The sequence below is a fragment of the Anastrepha ludens genome, chromosome 6, assembly GCF_028408465.1.
Source record: "Anastrepha ludens isolate Willacy chromosome 6, idAnaLude1.1, whole genome shotgun sequence".
Classification (NCBI taxonomy): domain Eukaryota; kingdom Metazoa; phylum Arthropoda; class Insecta; order Diptera; family Tephritidae; genus Anastrepha; species Anastrepha ludens.
In genome coordinates this window covers 62,731,735-62,757,391 of record NC_071502.1, presented here as the reverse complement: position 1 = coordinate 62,757,391, position 25,657 = coordinate 62,731,735, and the positions used below count along the sequence as shown (strand labels likewise).

The 25,657-nt window shown below is 37.3% G+C and overlaps 1 protein-coding gene and 1 long non-coding RNA gene across 2 annotated transcripts; one reads left to right on the top strand and one right to left on the bottom strand.

Moving 5' to 3' along the window:
• The first annotated feature begins 10,553 nt into the window (after nucleotides 1-10,553).
• Nucleotides 10,554-10,956, top strand: LOC128866582 (uncharacterized). The gene is made up of 3 exons (XR_008454944.1): nucleotides 10,554-10,607; nucleotides 10,661-10,776; nucleotides 10,839-10,956. It is a non-coding gene; the product is annotated as an uncharacterized LOC128866582 (long non-coding RNA).
• Nucleotides 10,957-11,949: 993 nt separating this feature from the next.
• On the bottom strand, nucleotides 11,950-12,859 carry LOC128867089 (uncharacterized). The gene is made up of 3 exons (XM_054108186.1): nucleotides 12,479-12,859; nucleotides 12,312-12,410; nucleotides 11,950-12,258 (listed from the first exon to the last, which is right to left on the bottom strand). Exons 1-3 carry the CDS (start codon nucleotides 12,833-12,835, stop codon nucleotides 11,950-11,952), a joined length of 765 nt encoding a protein of 254 aa, XP_053964161.1. The 5' UTR covers nucleotides 12,836-12,859.
• Nucleotides 12,860-25,657: the final 12,798 nt, after the last annotated feature.

The window sequence follows — 25,657 nt, the reverse complement described above, 5'->3', positions numbered from 1 at the left end:
TCATAGGTGACTTAAGGCTCAAATAAATAACCCTTAAACTTGATCCCGCATATTGTATACTATCACTAAAACGAAGAGATTGTAGAACTATGACAGGCGTGCTGACCGGACATAGCCCAGTAGCAGCAAGATAGAAACCTCGGAGAGCGAGTAATGCAGGAGAAGCAGAGCTCAAGGTAAACTATAGAGCATCTCCTCTCCAGGTGTTCTGCGTTGTTTAAAACACATATTTGGGGGCACCACAGTTTGAGGGATTGGTCTCCTTAAATTCCCAAAAGAAACAGGCACCATAAGTGGGGACTATTTCAAAACGAATAACTAATGAGCTACATCTGGTATCGCTATGGACCGAACCAGTCAAGTCAACCAGTTCAACCTAACCTGACCTGATGCCACATACAGTCCGCGAAAAATAATATAGCACCTCAACATTTGGACCAGTGTTGACTATTAATCAATTTAGATATTTTATTTAATTTTAATTTAAACTATTTTTTATAAAAGCTTATTTCATTTTATAATAAAGGCGCCGTTAATCCAAGTTTCAAACTTTGTACAAGATTTCGAATTTTCATCCGCGAAGACAGTTTTATAATTTTTGTAGGCCGAAAGAATATTTGATACACATAAATTACGTAAATAAATCCCTAACTGAGCTTCGTACTTTCTAGAAGATTATAAATTATCATAATCCCATAATTATATGGCTTACAACCTCGCCACTTGTTGTTAGATTTTTTCTCTCCCGCCCCTTAAAAAGGAAGTATGGCCTTAGCTTTTCTACAAAGGAGCAATGGAGAGATCCACACTCTTTCGTGGGAGCTTGGTAAAAACTATCTACACTACTGCTATTGATACGGGAGCTGGATGTGACTTGGGCAGTAATTTCAAATGCTTCACGCTTTGGGTATGATAACAACGGTCTTTCAATGGAAAGTCTTTGTCATACTTGAAGTAGCAGACTGCATGATTGATGAAACGTGGCGAGGATATATGTACATAAGATCAAGCTCTACAGTGAGAACCTAGCTCCTCTAAAAGCCTTAGTAATCGCTCGCACCTCTTCAAAAATGTTTTAGAAATTACAGTTGGGTCTGAACTCTGGAATGAGATTGAACTTAAATGGTTGCCGGAACACTATCGTATCCAAAGCAACGAATTAACTAATGAATTCACGAACTTCGTTTATTTCGAGCGACCAATTGAACTGGAATCAATTTTAGGATCAGGGCATAGCGGGAACATCGGGTTCATCAAGGTTTCCTGAGAACCATTGGTACGGTACTGGCAAGTGTTGCTCCTACATCTTGTTTGGAGGATTTGGGTAGAGCAGAACATTTTTACTATATTTTAAATCCTCTCTCTAGGCCTCAAGTGCAAATGGGCAATGTTGCCAGAGTGCTTGGAAATTCCAACCATCTATAATTCTACTCCCTTAAAAGCTTTTCCTTCCCAATTATCACAAAAGACCGGTGTGTTTTGACGTAAACGTATTCGCGGTACTATTATTATATATCTCTAAAATGTATAAGTGCATAGTTTTAGGAATACAATAACTCATAAATCAATTATAATAGGTCGCCCAAGATGAAGCGCTGTTATTTACAATATAATGGCATTTAAGAATAGATGGAGTCAAGTCGGACCTTAACTAAGTTTATTTAAGTAACAAAAACAAAAAAATATTTGTACCTTCCTGCGTTATGATCTACTTTTACTTTTTGCAAAAACATGCCAACTAAGATTGTAGGACTTATTCAGTTGTAATTCGTTCGTGGCAATAGTCGGAGTAATAATTAATGATCTTTGACGTATACATTAGCATTGAGTTTTTCCTCAAATGTGCTTTTTTTTATTTCAGAAAAATTGTATTACGAAAATCAACGCTCCGGGAAAAGTATTCATGGCGCGCTCAAGCCACTTATGGTGTGCTTAACTGTCATAACGAATGCACTATTGGGCAAACCATCGGCAATATTGCCATTTTAGGGCTGAAGAGCAACCCGAAGGCATTCAAGAATACCCATTACATCGATTGAAAACAACCGTTTGGTGGGCCCTCTGGGCTGGAGGAATCATCAGTACATATTTCTTCAAAGACGAGGATAGCGTCAATGTAACAGTGAACAGCGGACGCTGATCTCCGCAGCATTTGGTTCCATCAAGACGCTAGCAAGGCGCTACTTGCCATATAGCCCGTTAAACAATGGATTTACTGCGTCTTCGTCTCGTCTCTGACCAGTGGATTGGCCACCAAGATCGTGTGATATCATACCTTGGACTTTTATTTGTGGGGTATGTAAAGTCTAAATGCTTTGTGGATAAACCAGCTTCGATTGAGGCATTGGAAGCCAACATTACTAAAGTTATTCACGAGATACAGACCAAAGTCCTCCAGCGAGCCATTATGGTTTTTATGGATGGCCGAATTAATCACCGTTTATGTACTATGTATTTTAAAATGTATTAAAAAATATCTAATTCGAAAAATTCAAAAATTAGTTTGTTTAGATGTATAGCGTTCGACACTCGAAATTTAAAAAAGGCCACAAATATAGCTTGGAAAACTACTATTATTCAATTCAAAGTAAAAAATGTGTGAAAATAATACAAATCTTTTGCCTCGGCTATAGCCTTGAGTGGCACTTGCAGGTATTTTGGGCCACTCGCAGACATTGGCCTTTTTCAGCGCCTCGAGATTGGTGAATCCTTAGTTCAGACTGCTCTCCAAAATGGTCCAAAGAGAATAATCCATCGGATTTGCGTCTGGTGAATTTGAGAGCCATTGCGTGGACGTTATGAAGTTCGGAAAATTGTTTTTTAGCCACTCTTGGTTCACTCGAGCTTTGTGAGACGCTGCCGAGTCCTATTGAAACGTCCATCGACTGCCACCAAAATGTTTGTCTGCTCACGACTTCAAAGCAATCTCCAAAATACTTTCCCGATAATATTTCGCAATTGCCTTGACGCCAGGCTCGATGAAAACGATTGGAGCGCCCAACTGTGGTTACAGCGGCCCAAACCATTACCTGTGGCAGGTGCTGCCTCCTGCTGGCCAATCGATGACTCCAATTCTCGTATGAACGATCAGTCAAATAAACCCTATCGTTTTTCTCGTCAGAAAACCCAATGCTCGGAAATTGACCGCTTTCGGCCAAGCGAAGCAACTCCTTCGCTCTCTCAAGTCTGACTAGTTGCTGCTTTGGTGAGAGATCATGCGTCTTTTGGATCTTGTAAGGCTTGACCTTGAGATTATTTTCAGGTATGCGGCCAATGCTACGGTGAGATATTTTCACTTATTTCACCATTTGATTGGCATTTCGTCGAGATTTCGCTCAAGTCGCTTTTTCACTTTTTGAACCATTTCACGTGACGTTGCAGTCTTCTGATGACCACCTTCATGACGTTTCGCGATGCTACCAGTATCATTGTGACGAGCAATGGTGCGACAAACAAAAGCTTTATTTACTTTAAGGTGCTCGAGCTCACGAACAATCGCTGGTTGTGATTTTCCAGCCAACGTTTGAAATCCATTTCGGATTTTTTTCGCATTTACTCTTGGAAAAATGCTTCCGCGTGCTTGTAAACAATACTCTGGCCAGTCATTTAGCCAACTAACAGGCAGTTGGTTACTCTTCGAGAGCCGGACCCTGTACTATATTGCAATAATGTACTTAAATAAAGTATAAATCGCTTGCTATCACATTGCAGGAACTATCAATCTCAGTAGCTAAATGTCGAAACTCGACAGCGGTGGATCTAGCGGAGGTTTATTTTATAGAAACAATGTAGGTACTGGATATACTGATAGAGGCTTTGACTCTCTATGTATAGGATAGTGGCAGGGTTGCCCCTTATATAAGTACATATATAAGCGATAGTCCTAACTCAAACTACATTAGCCGTAGCCGAGTGCGTTCGGTGCGTAGTTTCGAAACTCCGTGCATTAAACAGCAAAATAATATAGAAAATAGCGGTCCCTCTTCGGTAGGCAATGGCAAACCTTATAATGCGTTTTTGCTATGGAAAATCTCCTCATAAAGAACCATTTGCCGTTCGGAGTCGGCTTAAAACTGTAGGTGTCACCATACCCATATATAACTAACAAAAATGTACGCGCCAATTATTTTTTTGACATTAGCAAAATCTATGGCGCCTACCATTTTTGAAAAACGGATATGCCGCGACTATCTGTACTTGTGCCTGTACATTGAAGAAGTATTTAAAAGTATGGCCGAAGATGATGTAGGGAGTGTAATAGAATATATTTGGCCTATTTTTAGAATACTTTTCTGTCTATTTGTATGTTTGAACTCACTAATCTCCGAAAATACTGAATGGAGCTGGTGAACTACTAAATGGTTAATTGGTACTAAGTTGGTAATCTCGGACATAACAAAGGGCATATTATATCAAAACTGGCATAAGGACAGAAAAAATATACCAATTTAAAATTTGATGCAGAGAAAATTTCCTTTCCACGAATTCTTTTGAATAACATTTTATTTTGTTTTTTTTGTTTCGTTTTGAAAATTTCCAGCTAAATTGAATTGCACATATGTACATGTATGTGTATATAAAAAACATTTCTTAAAAAAATGTTGTTGTAGAACATGCTGAAGTACGAGTCACCGTCCATCATTTACCAACCGATCGATTTCAACATACATGCTTTCGATACGTCAATTCAGTACAAATCAGTTGTTTTTTTTCAAAGTTATTCAATGTTTTCATAAAAGCTGGCGCATCCGGTTCATACTTATGTTATATATGCATTTTTGCGGAAAAGGCATAAAAACTAGATTGCGGCAGCCCCTTATCCCCATATGCTTAGAAGACAAAGTAAAAGAATATATAACAACATCGATTTAAATTGAAAAGTGTTTCAGAAAGTATTAATGCAGACATAGTTTTGAAATGGACTGCCACCTATCTAAAAACAATTAATTAAGTAAATTAATTGAAATATCACAATCGATAATATTTTGCTATTTAAGTACAACTTAAAACAAAAATATTTCTGAATAGGACTGCCACCTATCTAAAAAATGTAAACTAATAAAATACAATTAAATCAAATAAGTATTGCAATATAAGTAACAGAGGAATGCCGTTTGAGGAAATTTTAATTTAGACTTATTTTGGTATGGCGTTACCACCAATTCAAAAATAGTAACTACGATATTTTGAGACGGAGATGAAACGAAACATGCATAGGTATAACTAATTCGGTAAAGTTTTTGGTAAGGGTTGAAACTTTAATTGATAATATTAAAACATTTTTTTTAATTTAAACATTAAAACTGTAATCACAAAACTGTTTTCAAAGACCAAATATTTACAAATAAATTTACATTTTCATAATACGAGTATATGTATATATATTTACACCCTTTTTGGGTGTTTGGTCGAGCTTCGCCTCTTATTTGTGGGGTGCGTCTTATTGTTGTCCCACAAATGTAGGGATCTTGAATAGAGTTATTGTTAATGGGGAGATTTTCCTTGGCAGAAATACAATCGGAGGTTTGCCATTTGCTGTTATTAGAAACAATATTTTTATATATGTAATTGGGATGTCTCATGCACGGAGATTCGTTCGGCTACGGAGGTCGCCAACTCCGTAATGCATACAAGTGCATATATAGAAATTAATTAAAAAGTGAAAGAGAGTACTTCAATGCTTACAACATATACATACAATATAAAACAGTTAAACATTTGCCAGGTCGTATGATTTTTTCGAAGGGCAAATTATAATTCCGTTGCACATGGCGACATTTACACACTTTGGGTTACGAGCGTTATGACTACAAGAATGAACTGACGATGGAGAGAGGAGAACGAAAGTGCAAGAAACTTACAAATGTAAAAGAATTCTCAGTGACCATCTAATAACAGATGGCAAGATGAATTCCAAGAACTTGGCGGGCTTTCGGGCTTGCCGGTTTGAAATTAAAATTTAAACTCCGACTTATCTAGGATTTCTCACACTTGGTGCTAATGGACAAATGGCCGAATTAGTATCTTTATTCTAATCTTAATTTCATTACTTCCAAATTTTGTATAAAAAATTTAATTTAATTAAATAATACTTAGAGACGTTTTAAAAAAATACGTAGGACTACATGATATGAAATTATCTCGAATTATTTGCAAAACGATTTGGAGATTCCGAATCCTCAGAGAGGACTAAAATAAATTCCCAGAAGTGAAAAAGTGAAAAGTGAAACACCACTCCAATTCACGCGCTGCATGTGAAAGAATATCTCACGATTTTAACAGGATAGTACTGACTGAAAAAAAGGTGAATGCAATAAAACGAGTGCCATGTGTGGGTCAGGCCCGGTACTTTTCAGCCCATGTGTTATTTGCTCAATAAAGTCAAAGAGATCAGGGAAAAATTATGAGAAGCAGACGTGTCGCTTTAGCGCGCCTAAACTCTCGGTTTTTGGTGAAACACATTCGGAACAAACGTGTGCGCACAAACAAACATAGACCTAGAGATTCCTGAATCATCTTTATTTGGCACTTTGGTCCCAACTACTTGAAAGGCCGTAGCTGAATTATATTGTAAATGAGCTAAGCAGTTTGCATAGCCACATTTCCCTCAGTATCGTTCGTGTGTGCATCGTGTCGTGTAATGTTCGTTTCACGTCGTTGCGCTCCAATCGTTCCGCACACACAGCAACATGAACGAATTACGTTATTATTTTGATTGTCTAGTATTCGGTATTGTTGTAGCTGCATTTGGTCTTGTTACTTATGTGGTTGTTGTCTGCAAAGTTCATACATACATATACGTACGTGCTGTTATTTCGTTTTTCTTGCTAGATTTGCCTTTCAATTGCGTGCAAACAATGTGGGATTGTTTTCTTTGTGGCCCCAATCGACGTTTACTTTTTCGTTGGTTTTGTTTTTCATTCACGATTGTTTTTTTTTATTCCTACTTCTTTTGTTTTCTCTTTTTGTTTCTGTGCTGATTTTTGCTTTAAATTTTCGCCGCCGTTACTTCACTTCAACCAATTCGCTTCAAGTTGCTTCGCATTTTCTGCTGAACATTTTCATTTTTTGCTTCTCTACAAAGTCAGCACACGTTGCTATAGCCTGTATGTACGAGTATTTTCCCAACTTTGCGATTTTCAGTTACTCGTCGTCGTCAACTTTTTATAAAATTTTGTTTTTTCTTTTCCCTCCTCTTTTATGTCGCCACAGCGATTCAGCACATGCAAAGGGGGGATGGAAAGTGTAAAAGGTTGGGGCAACATGAGCGCAAGAGCTGACATCGCAAATAATGTTATGGCGTTTTCGTTGTTGTTTTTTTTTCAAGTTTGTTTGCCAGCTTGGTTCATTTGCTGATGCTACTTCAGCGTTTTTATTTTTTTGTTATATGTGTACTTTTATTTCTTGCTGTGTTTGTTGGCTGTTGCATGTTAACGGCCCATTACGGAAGCAACAGAATGTGAGAAGGCCAAATACGGAGTATTTCATGTTTTTCATGTACAACCCATCAATTTTAACACTGCAAACGGGTAACACATACACGCATTGCAAGATTTATATGTGTATCTATGTTTGTGTGGGCATATGGGGCATTTGTATGTATAAATGTTAATTTTTTTGCTATTCATTGGTGAATTCTCATATGCGTATAGTCAGCCAGTAAATCAGATAGACCAAAAGCATCTCATGAAATCGTTTACAACAACTGCATATAATATTTTATTTATTATTAGAGAATATGACACATGTATACATATATAAGTACATACATGCATATGTGCATAAAAGTAAACGGTGGCGTTCCGAAAATCGCAAACTTCCAACAGAATAAAGATTTTAAAAAATTTCGGTAACTATTTACTCAAGGCACTTTTACGAATTTAAAATTTTTTAAATCGGAACAAAGCCTAAGTGATATATTTTACCACCCAATTCAATACTACCCAATACAATTCCAATACGGCCGCCGTAGCCGAATAGGCTTGTGCGTGACTACCATTTGGAATTCAGAGAGTACGAATGTTCGAATTTCGGTGAAACACCAAAATGAAGAAAACCATTTTTCTAATAGCGGTCGCACCTTGGCAGGCAATGGCAAACTTCCGTGTGTATTTCTGCCATGAAAAAGCTCCTCATGAAAAATCATTTGCCGTTCGGAGTCGGCATGAAACTGTAGGTCCCTCCATTTGTGGAACAACATCAAGACGCGCGCCACAAATAGGAGGAGGAGCTCGGTCAAATACGCAAAAAGAGACTACGCGTCATTTATATATGTATATATATATATAATTCAGTAATCAAGTGAGGGAGTTTGAAAAAGGTTAGTAGCTTTTGTATTTTACATTACTTATTTGCCTTTTAGGTACTCCGTTTTTTAAATCATTCAAGTAAAATATTTTTGAGTGGAAACCCTGATCGTGTATCTATTATTTATTGCTTAACTCTTTGGTAAATACTAAACAAATCCGTCCAAATCCATTAAAGTCTAGTTTAAGTTCCTTTTAACGCCACATATTTTCCATATTATTTAGATAGATAATAGTGAAAAATATTAAGGATCTTTGCGGTCCGGAAACCAGCTCAAAGTGCAACGAGTTGCGTGTCAGACTGCATTGTTTTGCTGGACGCAATATTTTATATGGCAATACTTTTTCTGCACTCTTCTGTAGACGAGACTTAGTGAATACCGAGTTTTCTGAGAGTACTAAGATCGCGGCACGTCATCTGAGTTCCACTCCGAAAATTTCTCTTTAAAAAATGTCGTTGTTCCTGCCGTAAGCGGATTTACTAAATGTCATGGGGTTGATTAAATCCATCAGGTCCATCGAGTTTAAATTTATTTGCAATAGGAAAGACTAGTTTCGAGTAAATTTATCAAAGTTTTAATTAGCAATGACAAAAGTTATTTAAAAAAAATTACCATTCCCAATTCAATGATGCAAGGAGCAAAGTTTTTGAATTCCATTTTTGCTTAACGGTGCAGGCTTCATTTTTGCATGTGTATACAATCCTTTCCGAAATATTGAAACGCATTTAAAATATTTAAATCGTTATAAGTTTTCATACAATACCCTATTTAAAAAAAGTGAGGAAAGCTTACAAAAAGGCAGGTATACAACTACAATGTGCATATAAAAGAAAGGTTTTTTAATGAAACCAAATTATTGTAATAATCCACATCTTATTGTAAAAAATAAAGACATTTCTTCCTCTTGACTTGCACCATTTTGGCTAATTTGACGAAGTTTAGCAAAACGCACCAACCGTTTCTTTCTCCTGCCAATCGATTGTCAGTTGAGTACACCAAGTGAAGCCAAAACTTTCTCCACCTGACTTTTCTAACGTAAAGAAAGCTTTACTCTTCCTCTTCTACCACCAGCAACTACAGCTTCGAACACTTTCAGAGCTGAAGCTAGCCTAGCCAGCGGAGCAGCTGGTTCTTTATTCGCTGCACTATGTCTATACCGCTGACCTATGACCTTTTACAGCGGCTGCCAAATTGCTAAAATCCAAAATTTTTAAGCTCAAACACTCTAAGGTTCGCCTAATCGTTTTGATGATGATTTATTACTTTGTCGAGAGTTGGCAAAGACGCATTCAAATAAAGAAGAGGTGATTTGATTTCGACCTTTCGTTTGTTTTCAACAAATTTTTCGAAAACTCTTTCTACGGTGGTAGTGAAGTTTATGTAGTAGATACATATAAAGATATGCTGCTCCCTTTGACTATTCTTGTGACTTCGAACTTATTAAATATGTTTTGTGGTACAAAGTAATGAAAATTAGCTTTCATTCTCGCAAGTTGTTATCGGAAGAGTTGCTAGAATAGTTAATAAATTGCAGACCTCTTCTTTTCGCCAAGTGTTAGCAAGTGGCGAATAAAAAGGGCAACTGGTATCAATGAACATATTATATATTGGCAATGCTGGAATAGAAGCTGCCTTAAATTAGACCCGATTTACACGAGGAGACATCTGGAAGGGAGACACTGGAAATTCTCTTTTGATGTTTCATTCGCTTTCACACGGCAAAAATGTTTTCGGCGACATTTTGACATTTTGCATATTTTGACATTTCTCTAATTTGTGCAGCGATTACTATTCTCAATTTTATAAAGTGAAGGAAATATTTTCCAAAAATATGGATAAAAAACAAAAGTGCGAATTAATTACAAGCATATTTCAATGCATTAAAGAAGCTATGCAATTGGACTCTGATGACAGCGATAAAGAGGAAATACTTTTAGGTATGTTACTAAGTGCTTGTAAAATGTGCACATACGATTTTTAATTACTATACATATATTCCTAATAGGATTGGCCAGATTGGGCGAGAAAGCTGCATCGTTGCCTATCAAGAGAGCCAAGCGGCAATGGATAAAGGAATGGAGGAAAAATAGGTGCGATCGCGGCTCGTTCGCCTTTTTAAACAAAGAATTGCTGGTACACGATGAGCAAAGCTACGGGAACTTCCTACGAGTATCAAAATCTCAATTTGATTATTTGCTGTCGCTAATAGCGAATGAAATACAACGCTCTGATTCGACTATGAGAACCGCGATTCCCGCAGCAGAAAAATTGGCATTGACGCTGCGATTTCTCAGCACTGGTAAGTTAAAAGAAATGGTAATGTAGCATTGTTATGAGCGGGTGTTTTTTCAGGAGAGTCTTACGTGAGTTTGGATTACCAGACCCGTTTATCCAAATCTTCAATTTCCAGTATAGTTCCTGAGGTATGCAGTGCCCTTTATAACAAATTGAAATCGTCGTATTTAAAGGTATGCACTATTTTTAGTATAGAAATTGTAATATTTTGCAATTAATGACAATTTTTACGCAGTTTCCAAACAGCAATTCAGAATGGGAGGCCATTGCAAAAGAATTTGCAGTTAAATGGCAATTCCCCAACTGCATTGGCGCGTTAGATGGTAAGCATATAACTTTTCGTCCATCACGTTCTGAAGGGGCTTTCTATTACAATTATAAAGGGACTAGAAGTATAATCTTACTAGCCCTGGTGGATGCTAATTCCAAATTTATTTTCGCGGACGTTGGTTGTAACGGTCGCAGTAACGATGCTGGAGTATTTCTGCAAAGCAAATTAAGGGATGTTCTGCAAGAAGAGAAGGAAATACCAAAAGCTGCTTCAATAGGAAACGATCGACGCCTACCGTACGTCGTAGTCGGAGACGATGCATTTCCTCTGCAGATGCATTTAATGAAGCCATATCCCTACCACACGCAATGCCAGGAAAAACAAGTTTTTAATCAAAGACTCTCTCGTGCAAGGCATGTGGTGGAACATGCATTTGGAATTTTATCCAATAGATTTCGCGTCCTTCTAGCTCCGATAAATCTGAAAGTGGCCACTGTAGAGAAAATTGTATTGACGTGTTGTGCTTTACACAATTATTTAATCGAAAATGGCGAAATGTTCACTGATGAGAGAGTAAACACAGAAACTGTAAATAATAACCACTCAACTGATTCCGATGTATTCTACAATCCGCGAAAAGGTGCAGCAGAGAACGTACGTGAACAGTTTCTCAAATATTTTAATGAAGAAGGCAAACTGGATTGGTTACATAATAAATAATTTGTTTTTATTTATATATATGTAAACATTAGTCTTTGTTTTTCAATAAAAAAATGAAAAAATAAAAATTCACTTCATGTGTAAACGCTTAACTAAAACAAAGTTACAAAAAAATAATTGGATTTAAATTCAGTCTTTTCTTCAAGGCACTTTGGTGTACACATTTCTTAAACATATTCTTATTATTACTTAATTACTAAAGTATTACTTATTTACATAATATTTGGCACGGAGTACAATTATCACTTTGCTTTGGTGCTTCAGTATCTAGAAATGAAACAAAAACACAATTGTAATTCAACATCATTAAGTTTTTCTAATGATATACCTACTTTTTTTTTAAGCCATACCTACTTTATTCGGAAAAATCTTCTCCGTCAAAAACTCCCTCCATGGATAGCTGCAACAGATCCTTGTCTGACGATGAAGACGTTCTGTTTGATGCTGGAGTGCTACGCTTTTGCTGAGATTTTCCTATATATTTTTTTATCACTGATTGGATTTCCCAAGCGGCGTCCTGCTGTTCATCAGGATCTATCTCATCCATTTGGTTGGAAACCAAAGCTCCCAACCATGTGTATTTTCTGCCATTTTGTTGTTTATTTTCGAGCATAGACCTAAATTCTGACAGCTCCTGTTGCACATCAGCGAACTGGTTGCTTTTCTATAAAAAACAAAATTTGATTTTTTTTGTATATTTATCGTCAAGTTTTGTACCTTTTTTCGTTTTTTCAGTGGCTCATCATTCACACTCGAGCTACCGGTTTCTGTGCTGTTTGCTGTACTTAAATTACTTGAGTTACTCGAAGAAGGCATCTGAAAAACAAATTTGTGAAACATGTTAAATTATGTTAGTTATGTATTGAAATACATTTATTTATTACCTCAGTATTGTCTTGGCTCTGCCTAGTTGCAACATGGCCTTCAAGGAACGATAACTGGTCAAAGCACCAAAGCTTTGCTTCGTATAAATCATTTACTCCACTTCCACTTTTTTTGGAGTTTTTCTGTATACGTAGCTCCCTCATATACTGGCTACGGAGGTTTTTCCATTTTTTTTTAACATCGTCCAGTGAGACGCCAAACATTTCCGTTTCCAATTTTTTATGGATATCGGTAAATTCTGACGCTTTTTTGCCTCGATCCATATACTCACTGGAGCGAACATTATATAAGCAAGTATTTTCTTGCACATATATTATAAGCTTTTCCACTGCTTCTCTTTCCCACTTGTATTCCATTTTTACTTTGCGATATACGTTTTAAAACACAGGACTTTATCTCACAAATGACGAAAACGAATGAAGCAAGCGTCAAAAAAATAGTTTGCAGCCAACTTCAACATTGAAAATACGGATAAGCACAAAGCGTGTCGCCGAGTACGGGAGACAAAATCCCTTCTCTCTTCCCCGACCGTCCTTCGTCCCCGAACAAAATGTTTCCCTTCCAGATGTCTCCTCGTGTAAATCGGGTCTTACTTGTGCTAGCAGCGAATTTTACTCGATAACTTTGTTGTTGCTCTCACACGGAAATGTTTCGTCAAGTTAATCGAGCAGAGAGATAGCGAGTGGCGAATAGAAGAGGCATTTTATCTCATTAGAAAAAATATAAAGGATAATCAATTTGGAGGTATCGGATTCTAAGTTAAAATAAAACAACAAAAATTCAAATTGGTTGAGCAATCTTTAATATTTTTGTGTAGAACCATTCATGGCATTCTTTTCTTTTAAGATAATCACTTTAAAATGTTAGCCGCAACTGCACCGCAATTCGGCCATTTGTAAACATCAATTTTTATTGACTCAGCCTAGGACTTCGGTCGGTATCTCGTGAATAACTTTAGTAATGTTGGCTTCCAATGCTACAATCGAAGTTGGTTTATCCACAACATATTTAGACTTTACATAACCCACAAATAATAGTCCAAAGATGTGATATCACACATACATACTTGGTGGCCCGAGACGAGAGATAAATTGCTCACCGAAACAACGACGCAGTAAAATAATTATTTCTGGGGCTGTATGGCAAGTACCCGAATGGGCCGCCGTAGCCGAATGGGTTGGTGCGCGACTACTATTCGGAATTCAGAGGGAGAACGTCGGTTCGAATCTCGGTGAAACCAAAATTAATAAAAACATTTTTCTAATAGCGGTCGCCCCTCGGCAGGCAATGGCAAACCTCCGAGTGTATTTCTGCCATGAAAAAGCTCCTCATAAAATATCTGTCGTTCGGAGTCGGTTTGAAACTGTAGGTCCCTCCATTTGTGGAACAACATTAAGACGCACACCACAAATACGAGGAGGAGCTCGGCCAAACACCCAAAAAGGGTGTACGCGCCAATTATGTATATATATATATATATATATATATATATATATTAGGGCGGGTCGATTTAAAAATCGCTCATTGCTCTATGAAAATCATATTCTAGGGATCAAAATAATAAACTTTGCCGAAGGAACCATACCTCTAAAATGAATTCTGATGTCCCCCAATTTGGGTCGAACGAAAAATCCCACTTTGACCCATTTAGAGTGCTCCAATCGAGTCCAAATGTTCGACCGACCCCCACCAACTTTGGACGGCCGACCCACCCATGCCAGTGGCACACCCCCTGGAACTCCCCTGGGGGGTTCCCCATACAATCATTTCAAAATATCACCATTTTTGGCCTTTACATGAGAAAATAAACTAAAAAGTTCGACCCAAATTGGGGGACATCAGAATTCGTTTTAGAGGTATGGTTCCTTCGGCAAAGTTTCTTATTTTCATCCCTAGAATATGATCTTCACAGAGCATAGGGCGATTTTTTTGCCTCCCCACAAATCGACCCGGCCTAGTATATATAATACAAATAGTTACCTATACTTACATGTTGAAATTAAAAATCTTTATTATGTTTTCAATATAATTTATTTGTGCGATTTTATTCAACATCATTTCAAATTGTGATCAAGTGATAAGGTAAATAGTAGAATTATTTCAACTTATTACAAATTGTTGCATATATTACACTGTGCGACAGTGAAAATATACTTTTATAGATACCTAATACAACTTGTAGGTATAGTAAAACTAAGAAACATGGTATAGGAGAAATTTCCATTATTGTAGGGTTTCACTTCAATTAGCATTGCCTTCTCCAATTTCAGGGTCTTGTAATCTTTGACACGTACTTGAGGAATTTTGTGGTTGCTTGGCAACGTCTTGTTGGTGTTGTTGTAGATCAGGCTTATCATTCTGTTGGTGCTGCTCTAGTTTGCGATCCTTCCTTACCTGAATGAAATCAGCATATTTTTTTTTATAGTCACTCGTTGGAAACATGCCGCATGTCAATTGCATGACAATCAATATCATGTTTTTGAGCAAAGCTACGGTCAAGTTCGACAATTGGGACTTTATCGTGCTCAATTTTTTCTAAGCACACTTCATAATTTCCCATTTTTTTTCACATCCTTTTTATTTAGTTTAAATTTACACAGAAAACACACAAAATCACAGTAGGTATAATCGCTTATTAACTTTCTAATAAAGAATTGAATGTAAACAAAACTTTCTATGTTTTGCTGGCATTCTGGCTAATTAAAGGCGAATTGAAGAAGAAGAAATCAATTATACTAATCACACCACCTTCTATAGATACGCCTTGGAATCAGCGAAGCAAAGAAGTGAAGCGAGAAACGTTCTGCCAGTTTGTCTTCGCCACCCACTGGCAATGAGCAAGCAAGCGGCATATGAACATAAATATTAACAAATTTATTGTTCAGTGTGTCTCGATGCTATGGCAACGTTTTGATTTAATAAAGCTTTTTACAGCTGTAATACAGCAATAATATGTATGCATACTCAATTAAACCGAGATATGTTTATGTTTTCACTCACTTCAAAATTTCACTCCATTATAAAGTGATGCCTAGATGTCAGTGGTGAATAATTCCTAGACGGTATCTTTTTTATATTATCAGTGACATTTGTCAAGACACACTGTACCAGAGGTGGCCTCCTCTGCGTTGGAAAGATCAGGTGGAGAAGGACTTGGCTTCGAGAAAGAAACTGTAAACGAATGCATTTTTATTTTGTTTTCTTGGTCGCCATTTATTTTATACATCTGTACATTGACATTAAGTATGTTGTTTTAACAATCTGTAGTCCATATTGCCAGATTGGCTTAATGATAGTTTTGTACACTAACAGTGTGTTCTGTATAGTAAATCTGGGTTTTGTGCAGGCTAACCAATGAAGTTGTCAAGGTTTTTCTTTTATTTGTTTGACCTTTTGCTTATGTGGTGCTTCCAATTTAGTTTGGAGTTCAAGTGAATTCCCAGGTATTTAGTAGTTGGTTCTATTGTAATTGCTTTGTCATTTATTTTAATGGGAACTGTAGTAAATTTTATTTTGTTAGTAAATATAACCTGCGCGGTTTTGTTTTCATTTATTTTTAGGCACCAGTTATCACACCATCCCTTAACTGCGTTTGTGTATCGCTGCAGTTTTTCAGAAGCGACAGTTAAGCTTTTGAATGATGCCAATAGTATTGAATCGTCTGCGAACGTAGCAATTGAAGAATTAGTTTCGTCAGGAGGTGGTATGTCTGCGGTGAATAAAACATATAATGGGTTATTCAATAGGTGCGGTTCAACTTTTTTCCGATAGGGAGGGCGAACGACGCATTAATTTTTATTTTTCGCTTGTCGTTTGTAAACTTCATTAGTATACATTTCATCATGGAACGCTACACACTTGAGCAACGATTGCAAATCGTGCAAATTTTTTATGAAAATAATCGTTCTGTTGCTGCTACTTTAAGAGCATTACGGCCATTTTACGGTCCATTTAACAAGCCGTCCCGTTTTGGGGTTATGTGAAGTCATTGGTCTACAGTAACAAGCCGGCGACGATTTGTAAGCTCAGAGCCAATATTGAACGCAAAATTGCTGGAATTTCGGCCGATTTATGCAAAAGAGTGGTCGAAAATTGGGTTCAACGATTGGACTTCGTAAAACGTGCACGCGGTGGTCATGCAAAATAAATCGAATTTCATACTTAAATGTATATGTTCAAACTCGATAATAAAAAAAAATTAGTTAAAAAAGTCAAACCGTTTGAGTTTTATTCAAAAAAGTTCAAAAGTTGAAGCGCTCTTACTGAAAAACCCTATAGTAGTGGGGTCGCTTCCTTGCGGAACTCCAGCTGTTATTTGACGAATATCTGAACATTGATTGTCGTATTTACTTCTATTTTGTGGAGTAAGCCTTTGTGACACACTTTGCCAAACGCTTAAGCTACGTCCGAAAATACTGCCGAACAGTATCGATTGTTTTCAAGGTCTGATTGGACTCTATTTGTAATTCTATGGATCCGTTGGATAGTCGAATGTTTTTTTAAATCCAAATTAGTGATCCGGTATTGTACGTTTTTAGTTCAGAAATTGGCTTAGTCGATGATGCAGTAATTTTTCAGCAATTTTATATATTGTACGTAGTAACCTTATTGGTATGATGATTGGTATATGATGACACGGTAGTTGGATCTTTACCCGTTTTTGGCAATGCAATAATCTCTGCCACTTCCCAGAGTCTCGGAAAAAATTGCAAGCGAAAAATTGCATTAAAAACGTTTCGCAAAAATGTATTGTATTCGCCTTGGTTCGTAGCTTCGCTAATCCTTTTCCTGTTTTAGGTTTCTTTTGTCGTCAGGTAATCTAGTTTTTTGCCACCTTTTTCTTAACTTTCTTTGTGCAATAATTTGCTTTCTATGCTGTGAATTGCTGCTGTGTTTGTTCCATTTGCTTGCCTTGTGCCGATCTGAATGAATTTAAAATAAATAAAAATAGTTCTGGCAAATCACTTAAACTGTTTGTTATTAAAACCTCCGGATACCCGGGGCTGGCAATACTTTTCCGACTTTGGACGAGAATTTAACATATAGTATTTCTATTATAGGAAACGGCTTGAACTTCCACCTAGCGTCCGAAATATAAATTTCCTATCGATTTATGGATATAACCTTTTAAAAAGGATCCTCGAATAGGGCGAAAAAGGACAGACCGAAGGTTTTAAAAATGTGTCCAACGAAGAGTTAATTTCAAAGATCGAATGAAAAAAATTTAGATATTTTTGCCTTAATACAAAGTAATGCCAAAATCGGTTGATAACACTTTCTTTTTCAATAATTTTTCAAAAAACATGTCGCATCTTTTATAAATGAAGGAAATGATTTCATTTTAGAAAAACTGATAAAGTTAAAAAGTTATTGCAGTGAAAGAAAGAATGTGGAAAATGGGCAGAGCCACATGCACTTGTCACGATGATGGCCAGCAGAAGGCGAACGGGCAGCGCTGACATCAGATTTGGGTTCTACGCTTTGTTGCGACTTCATTTTGGCCAACAAGCTATGTAGATCTGTACTTCGAGCAACACACATAAATTTTAAGTACACCGCTTCGAAGTAAATGAAGGAGGAAACGAAATGAGGAAAAAGGGATGGCGGACTTATTGTTAACGAAAATGATATAACCATCTATACAGATGTCTCAAAATTAGATTACAGAGGCGAAGGGATTTACTTTGTTAAACTTGGTGTTAACCAATCATTTCGCCTAAAAACGAGAGCATTATAAACGAATGAAGCCTTCATTTATTCAGACAGTCAATCAACTACGAGTATAAAAGCGCTAGAATCCAGAACACACTCGTAAAAAACAGTCACAAAATGTTTTAAACTTCTAAATGGCGTATCTCAATACTACAAAATAAACCTTAATCTGGCACCCAGCAGGCCTCACGAATATAGCAGGAAACTGCAAATCAGATGAACTTGCTAGAATATAATATAATATTATATAATATATACAACTCTTGGTATCCAAATGGATGAAACGTTGATACCTATGCCCATAGCCACGTTTAAATTACTAATAGATAAGAAAACCATCAACATGATAAATACAATTTGGCAAAACCTGACTGCATGCAAACTAAGCAAACATACTACGATTTTTGCAGAAGCTGTCTTAACAAGGAAAAAGAGGAAACACTCTTGGTAAAGTATTTTTAAGAGATGTAGCGGATATAGAACAACAATTCAACTTCGTGAATTCTCCTTTGGTATTCACACACGGAAACTCCGTTGCTTTCAATTGTTTTAGTTTTTAGTCAACACTAGCAACTCGGTGCTCTTCTCCTGGCCTACGCCTCTTCCACAAGTTATGAGTTGAAGTAACAAAAGATTTCTTGTAAGGACCCGGTCTAATGAAATTTGCCTAACATAAGAAAATAGAGTTGACATCATAAAAACAGTGAGTTATAGCACTTTTATAAGATACAACCATACTCGCTACCGGCGAATCTTGCTCGATGACTTTGATTAAGCTTTCACATGTAAAATTTTCGTCAAGCGAGCAGAGCCCAAACATAGTGAGTAGAGAAGTTACGAATCGAAGACGCCTAGTAACAAAAATAAGTATTTACATTTATTTTACAATTTTATTTAGTAAATCGAAAATTTTGCGGCCATTTTACTTTGGAGAGGTATGATATTTTACTATTTGATACATATACATGTGTGTCATTTTGACATGTCTCAAGTAGACAAATGTACATCTGTTGAGAATATTGCCGCTGTAGCGCAAAGTGTTGCTGAATAACCTTCAACATCGATATCTCGACGTTCTCAACAATTAGGCATTCATGAATCGACTGCTTGACGGGTTTTACCTGTAGACGTGCCCATGGTGGACATTTAAATGACCTCATTTTCCACTATAATTGTTAAGAGGCGTATTCTAAATAAAAATAGTGAAATCTGAAAAAATCTAAATAGTTACATGTTTTTTTTGTAAAGCAACGTCTAAGAGGATTTATAGTAAATCCGTTTTGAAACTATATGATAATATAAACTCAGAGCTTTAGTGGACGTCCCAATGAGACGGTAACTCCTGAAAACATAACAAAAAATCCACAAAAACGTTTTGAATGATGGAAAAGTGAAGTTGCGCGAGTTAGCTGGCTTCGTAGAGATATCAAAAGAATATATTGGCTTTATATTGCATGAGCACTTCGCTATGAGAAAGCTCTGTTCAAAGTGGGTGCCACGTTTGCTCACTGTTGACCAAAAAAGGAACGTGTTGATGATAGCAAAAGAATGGCAAAAGTACATGATTTGAATTTCGAATTGCTCCTACTGTATTCGCTGGATTTGGCTCCCAGCGACTATTGGTTGTTTGCAGATTTCGCTCCTATGAAGAGTTTATCGCTGAAACTGAGGTCTATTTGAGGCAAAAGATAAATCATTCTACAAAAGTTGTATTGAAATGTTAGAGCGGGGCTGGAATCATTGCGTTGTTCTTGATGTTGAATAAAGCTAATTGTGAACAAAACAACAAAAGGGATTTCTTTGTTAAGACCGGGAGTTTTCTGCCCATGTGTTATATGAGAGGTAGGCGTTGGTGCTGTTAAATTTTATTTATTTTTAAGCGGGTTTGAAAATAAGCTAAAACCGAATGTATGCTCGTACCAAATTTGGTGGAAGCCTCATAGTTTCTCCTTTTTTTAAAGAAATTTTTAAAGGTAAAAGTAAAATAGGTGGCTTGGCGAACGGCTAGCGCTGCTGTGTGTGACTACCATTCGATGTAGCCGGGGCTTGAAGCTCAATACTGACATCAGACACAAATAAATAGGAGAAAAAGTGTTTGCTAAACGTGGTTGGCCCTCGGCGGGCATTGGCAAACATCCGCGTGGATGTCTGCCAAATGAGAGCTGCTCATAAAAATCTTCTTCATGCCGCACAGTGCGGCCGATTCCCGAAAAGCTGGCCAAAACTCAAAAAATTAAGTAATTGATTCAAAATTTCTTACTCGGGGGTTGTCGGGGTCGCTGATTACGAATTTGATCTTAAAATTTTGAAAATCCACCCCCTTCCACCCCTATTGGCCATCCCCTCACGTGAAATAGCGTATATTCTAGAACATAATCAAGATGCATGTAAATTTATATGTTTTCGGGGTCGCTGATTAGCAAGTGGTAGCAGCTGAATCTTGTTTTATTCAGTAACCATTACTTTTTTGAGTAACCTTTAATAAGTTTCAAAGCAGCATATGACGGCGTTATATTACTATACAGTTTGAAAACTCAAATTTTATAAAAAAAATTGCAAAAAATGTATCTACGTATTGCTGCAGCTAAAAATTTTGTGTCGAGGTATTGATATGTACTAAAGATTTCTCGTATTTTACTAACCTTCCGAAGATGATTCCATTTGGTTTTGTCCAATTTACTCCATTACAAAATCTTTCAAATGTGTACAACTTTCACTATTCATCGACAGTAATACGATGCTCAAACGAAGGCCACGTTGCGACTGAAAATACAGAGGATACTTAGGGTACAGGACGTTGCTATGAATGGTTTTCACTACTCAAGGCATTACTGTAGCCAACCCAAAGACAAAAAAACTCCATCTAGAAACTTTTTTTTCGACTTTTGGCCAGCTTTTTGGGAATCGGCCGCACTGTGTGCCGTTCGAAGGCAACATAAACTATCAGCTCTCTCCATCAAGAGGATAAGCTCGGCTAAAACACAGAATAGACGAAATGTGAAAATATCGTAAGGGACTTGACGGCAATTAAAATTTGTTTTGCTATCATTAGATAGTTTATGCCTTCAGTTGTCACCGAACCCGTTATCCACTTAGCCATGGCGGTTGTGCAAGATATTGCACATGAATCCACTGGATTTGAATGAAGTTAATTTAAAACATAACACAAAATGGCTCGCTTGTAAAAGTTATAGTATTTAGAGCATTTACTACAAAGGGAGAGATATACAGACACCCTTTTCAATTTTAGGGCCATTAAATGCAGGCTAAGTGGTTTTATATGATATTTTGCCTTAATTGAAACTAATAAACAAAATAGCTTAGTGACGGAGTTTGCATATGCCCCGGACTTTACAGCAAAAAAAAGCTATAAACGAACCAAAGAAGAGGCCAGACACCACCAATCGGCAACCGGCGTATCGAATGCTGAGGGCAGACGCATTCAAGTGAAACAACAGCCAAACAACAAAAGCAAAGCCAATAATGAAAACATCACCAAAAACAAAAGCAACAAAAACATATGGTGACAACAACAACACAAACTACAAAAGCTAAGGCAGCAATGCAGTAATTATAACAACAACAGCAAACACACGTACAGTGGTCGACCCCTCGAGGCAGGGCGAAACGAACATAAAGTTTTTATATTTGACTGAGTTCCGCCCACAGAACGGCGGCATATAGCAAACAAAAGAACCAAACGAAAGAAGACAAATGAACAGAAGAACAGCGGAAGAGAGGCATAGCCACCGATATGAATACATTGTTGATTTGAAAATGCGCTGCCTGCAGTACTCCAATAACAACGACACTAAACCGTTGCCATGAAAGCTACCAATACTAAAAGCATGCCAGCCAAAACAGTCGCAGCAATATTAAATGCAATGAAGGCAATAACGACCAGAGCAACAGAACAGCCACAACGCAGCCAAAGTGGCAGCCCCAGCCACAGAACCACAAAAGTCGACACCGACACCGCCACCGCCACCGCCGCCGCATACAGAATCAAATGCTACAATGGCATTCAACGGCTGGTATGAAGCAAGCACAGTTAACAGATACAAAAACAACAATACGAATACGTATACGTATAAGGGAATATGAAAATGCAGTGAGTGGATTCGCGCGTCAGTTGACTGCGAATCCAACTAAGCAAAGCCCAAGTATTTTGCCGGTTAGCCAAGTGCAATCAATATGTAGATAAATGCGGAACGTGGAGCCAGCGGTGTATAAACGAGATACCTATAACACAGATAACGTAGATGAGAGCTAACGTAAAGCCCTTTCCAACAAGTAATGGGTTCAATGCTCGATTAATTTAATGCAATTTAAGACAACTCTCGTTTGTAACTTTGCAGGGAACACTTCTGGCATTAAAGATCACATCCTAATATACTTACCCTGACCACTAGAAATTCCTACCCCTACGATTGCTGCTCATATACAACTCCTTGAAATTTATAAACACATCACTATTTTTTTATAAAAAGTAGTTCAAAACAAAAAAGGAGAACAAAAACCATATAAAGCAAAGGTGAAACTTTTTACAAAATTCTAAAAAAGTTTTAATCAAACGTTGCAACTACTAGATTCTTTATAGTTTTTCTGGGTATGCTGTTTTATAGCCCATCGAGTTTTAGTATCTCAAAGTGCAAGTTTCAACTAAGTGCAAAATACCGTTGATTTTTGCCAATTTTTTTTTTTGTCTTTTCCTCCATGCAAAGTACGCGCCCCAATTTAGATGTGGTCTATGTAGCAAACCGTTATTCGACTCTGAGCGAATTTAACAGGATCGGCCGATGGGCTGACATCACTTGGGATAGGTTTAACCAAATTTACAAGGTCCACCGCCCGAACTGTTTGCTTATTTTGGATGACATGGGGGGAAAGGGAGTCTAGATGATGATTACGTCATCGGTAGTTATTAACTTTTTTACACGAATGGCAACCCTCACATTTTCTATGCTTGAAAACGAAACGCATTTTCGGGGATTCCCCGCAAATATACACGCATACGTTTAGGCACTCGTGAGCCAGGTTGTCGACACTGCAGTATACTGCAGTACACGTACTGGTAGTCGTACATAATGAGCCAGGTGAATCTGGCTGTTGTGACAACAATTTTTTTTTATTTGGACTTTTCGTTTTTTATAATCGGGTGATATAGCCAAAAATTTTTGACTGGGTCCGATAATAATAGAGTCTCCGAGAAACCGGTAAAACGTACAATCGACAAATCAAGCTGGCGACCGAGCGAGACTATCGAATCCGGGATTGCAGGCCCTACGCGCGATGAAATGATTACGTTATCCGGAACAGACAGACACCCTACACCAAACACAACAGGTCAGCCAAGGTAACCCGGTGCGCTATAAACGCGTACATAAGATTACGTTGAAAATGACACGTACAAAATGTACAAAAGTTAGTTAACGAAGTGTGGCGAAATTACAAATTACAAGCAAAGTCCGACAAGGAACTAGATATCATTGTATCTAAGAGAATTGAAGAAGAATTGCAAGCGGCGACTAAGAATAAATCCAATCTACTACATATTTTTTTCAAGGTGAGTAACGACATCATTTTAGGTACCTATGAGTACTATGTAGAAGATCAAGTATTTTTCATATCTCAAGATGATAAAGCTCGAGTCCCTATTGGCGTAACTGCGGCAAATAAGCAAGCACATCTTCTAATTCACATGGAATATAGAATCAAATTACCTGACCACGATAAATTAATACCGTATAAACATGCTGGTATCAAAATCACTTTCAGTATGCTAGGACAACCGTTGGATATTTTGGACCAACATACATCGCTATTCGAAGTGAAAAGCATAGTTCATCTACTGCTTATACTCATGCTCAGGATTTCGAGACGCTTCTCGAACTTGAAGAGTTTCGACCATTAGCTAAAACTGACCACTAGTAAAACCAGTGGTAATCATGACGTGCTAATGAACTGATTTGCATTATTCAAAATTTAGAGCACCATGATGTTTAATGGCTCGATGAGAACGACGTAGACATTCCAAAATCGGATTAAAGTGAGCAGACTCACAACACTGAGCAGCAATCCAGGCAATCCAATGTCATCGAAAACTTAGAATCATGGATTCGGGTTTCATGGACTGAAGACTGTTAATTTGAATTTAATATGTGTACCAAAAATTTTAAATAAGTTTGTTATGTTCGTAAGATTATAATATTTTTGTCCCTTACTCTATGTTGAATACTGCATCAGTAAAATCTAATCTCTATTCTAAATCTATTTTCTTATTTTTTAAATTATAATTATAACATTATAATTATAATATAAAAAAATACATTTTTAATTGAAAAATGTTTACGTAAGCATGGGAGGAGGGGGTAAAAGCTTTGCTTACTTTTGCTGACAAGGGGGATGGGGGGGTAAATAATTGTAATAAATCTGCTTACGTAATACTTGAACGTCCCTCAAAGAGAATAATCCAAACCATTACCTGTGGCGGGTGCTGCCTCCTGGTGGCCAATCGATGACTCAAATTCCCGTATGAACGATCGCTTAAATAAACCCTATGGTTTTGGAAGTTTACGAATTGTCAATTTGAAAAATTTTTTCGTGAGAAAACACAATGTTCGGAAATTGACCACTTTCGGCCAAAAAAGGCAACTCCTTCGCTCTCTCAACTCTGACTTGTTGCTGCTGTGATGTGAGATCATGCGTATTTTGGATCTTGTAAGGCTTGACTTTGAGATAATTTTTGAGCATGCAGTGGATGCTACGGTGAGATATTTTCAGTTCTTTCGCCATTTGATTGGCACTTCGTCGAGATCTTGGTCAAGTCGCTTCTTCACTTTTTGAACCATTTCACGAGACGTTGCAGTCTTTTGATAACCACCTCCATGACGTTTCGCGTTGCTAACAGAATCATTGTAACGAGTAATATTCCGATCACATGGTTGTGATTTTCCAGCCAACGTTTGAAATCCATTAATGATTTTCTTTTTCGCATTTACTCTCGTTAAAATGCTTCCGCGCGCTTGTAAACAATACTCTGGACAGCAATTTGGACACGCGAGCGGTCTGAAGTTGGTTACAATTCGAGTGCCGGACGCTGTAGCTTGTGTTAGTGATTTAAGAATGCCATGGCATGAACATTTACTTTTTGATTGATTTTTTTCGTATATCACTAATACAAGCTAAATTTCGTTAAATATATTCCAAGTAGGGTCGCAGCTAAAGTTTCCCTCAAAAAATATTTTTTTCACCATAGCTATCAAGTAAACCTTGAAGTTCGAAACATGGTGGTAAGTAGTACCAAGTTCTCCATAATGAGATTCACCATGCTATTTGGCTGTCTTTTGATAGAAAAAACGAGAAACCAAAGCTGTCACGCTTCGAAAGACAGAACCCTAATACGGTCTGAGATCAGTATGGTATGATGGCACAGCAAAATATGCAAATACGCGATATACAGAATG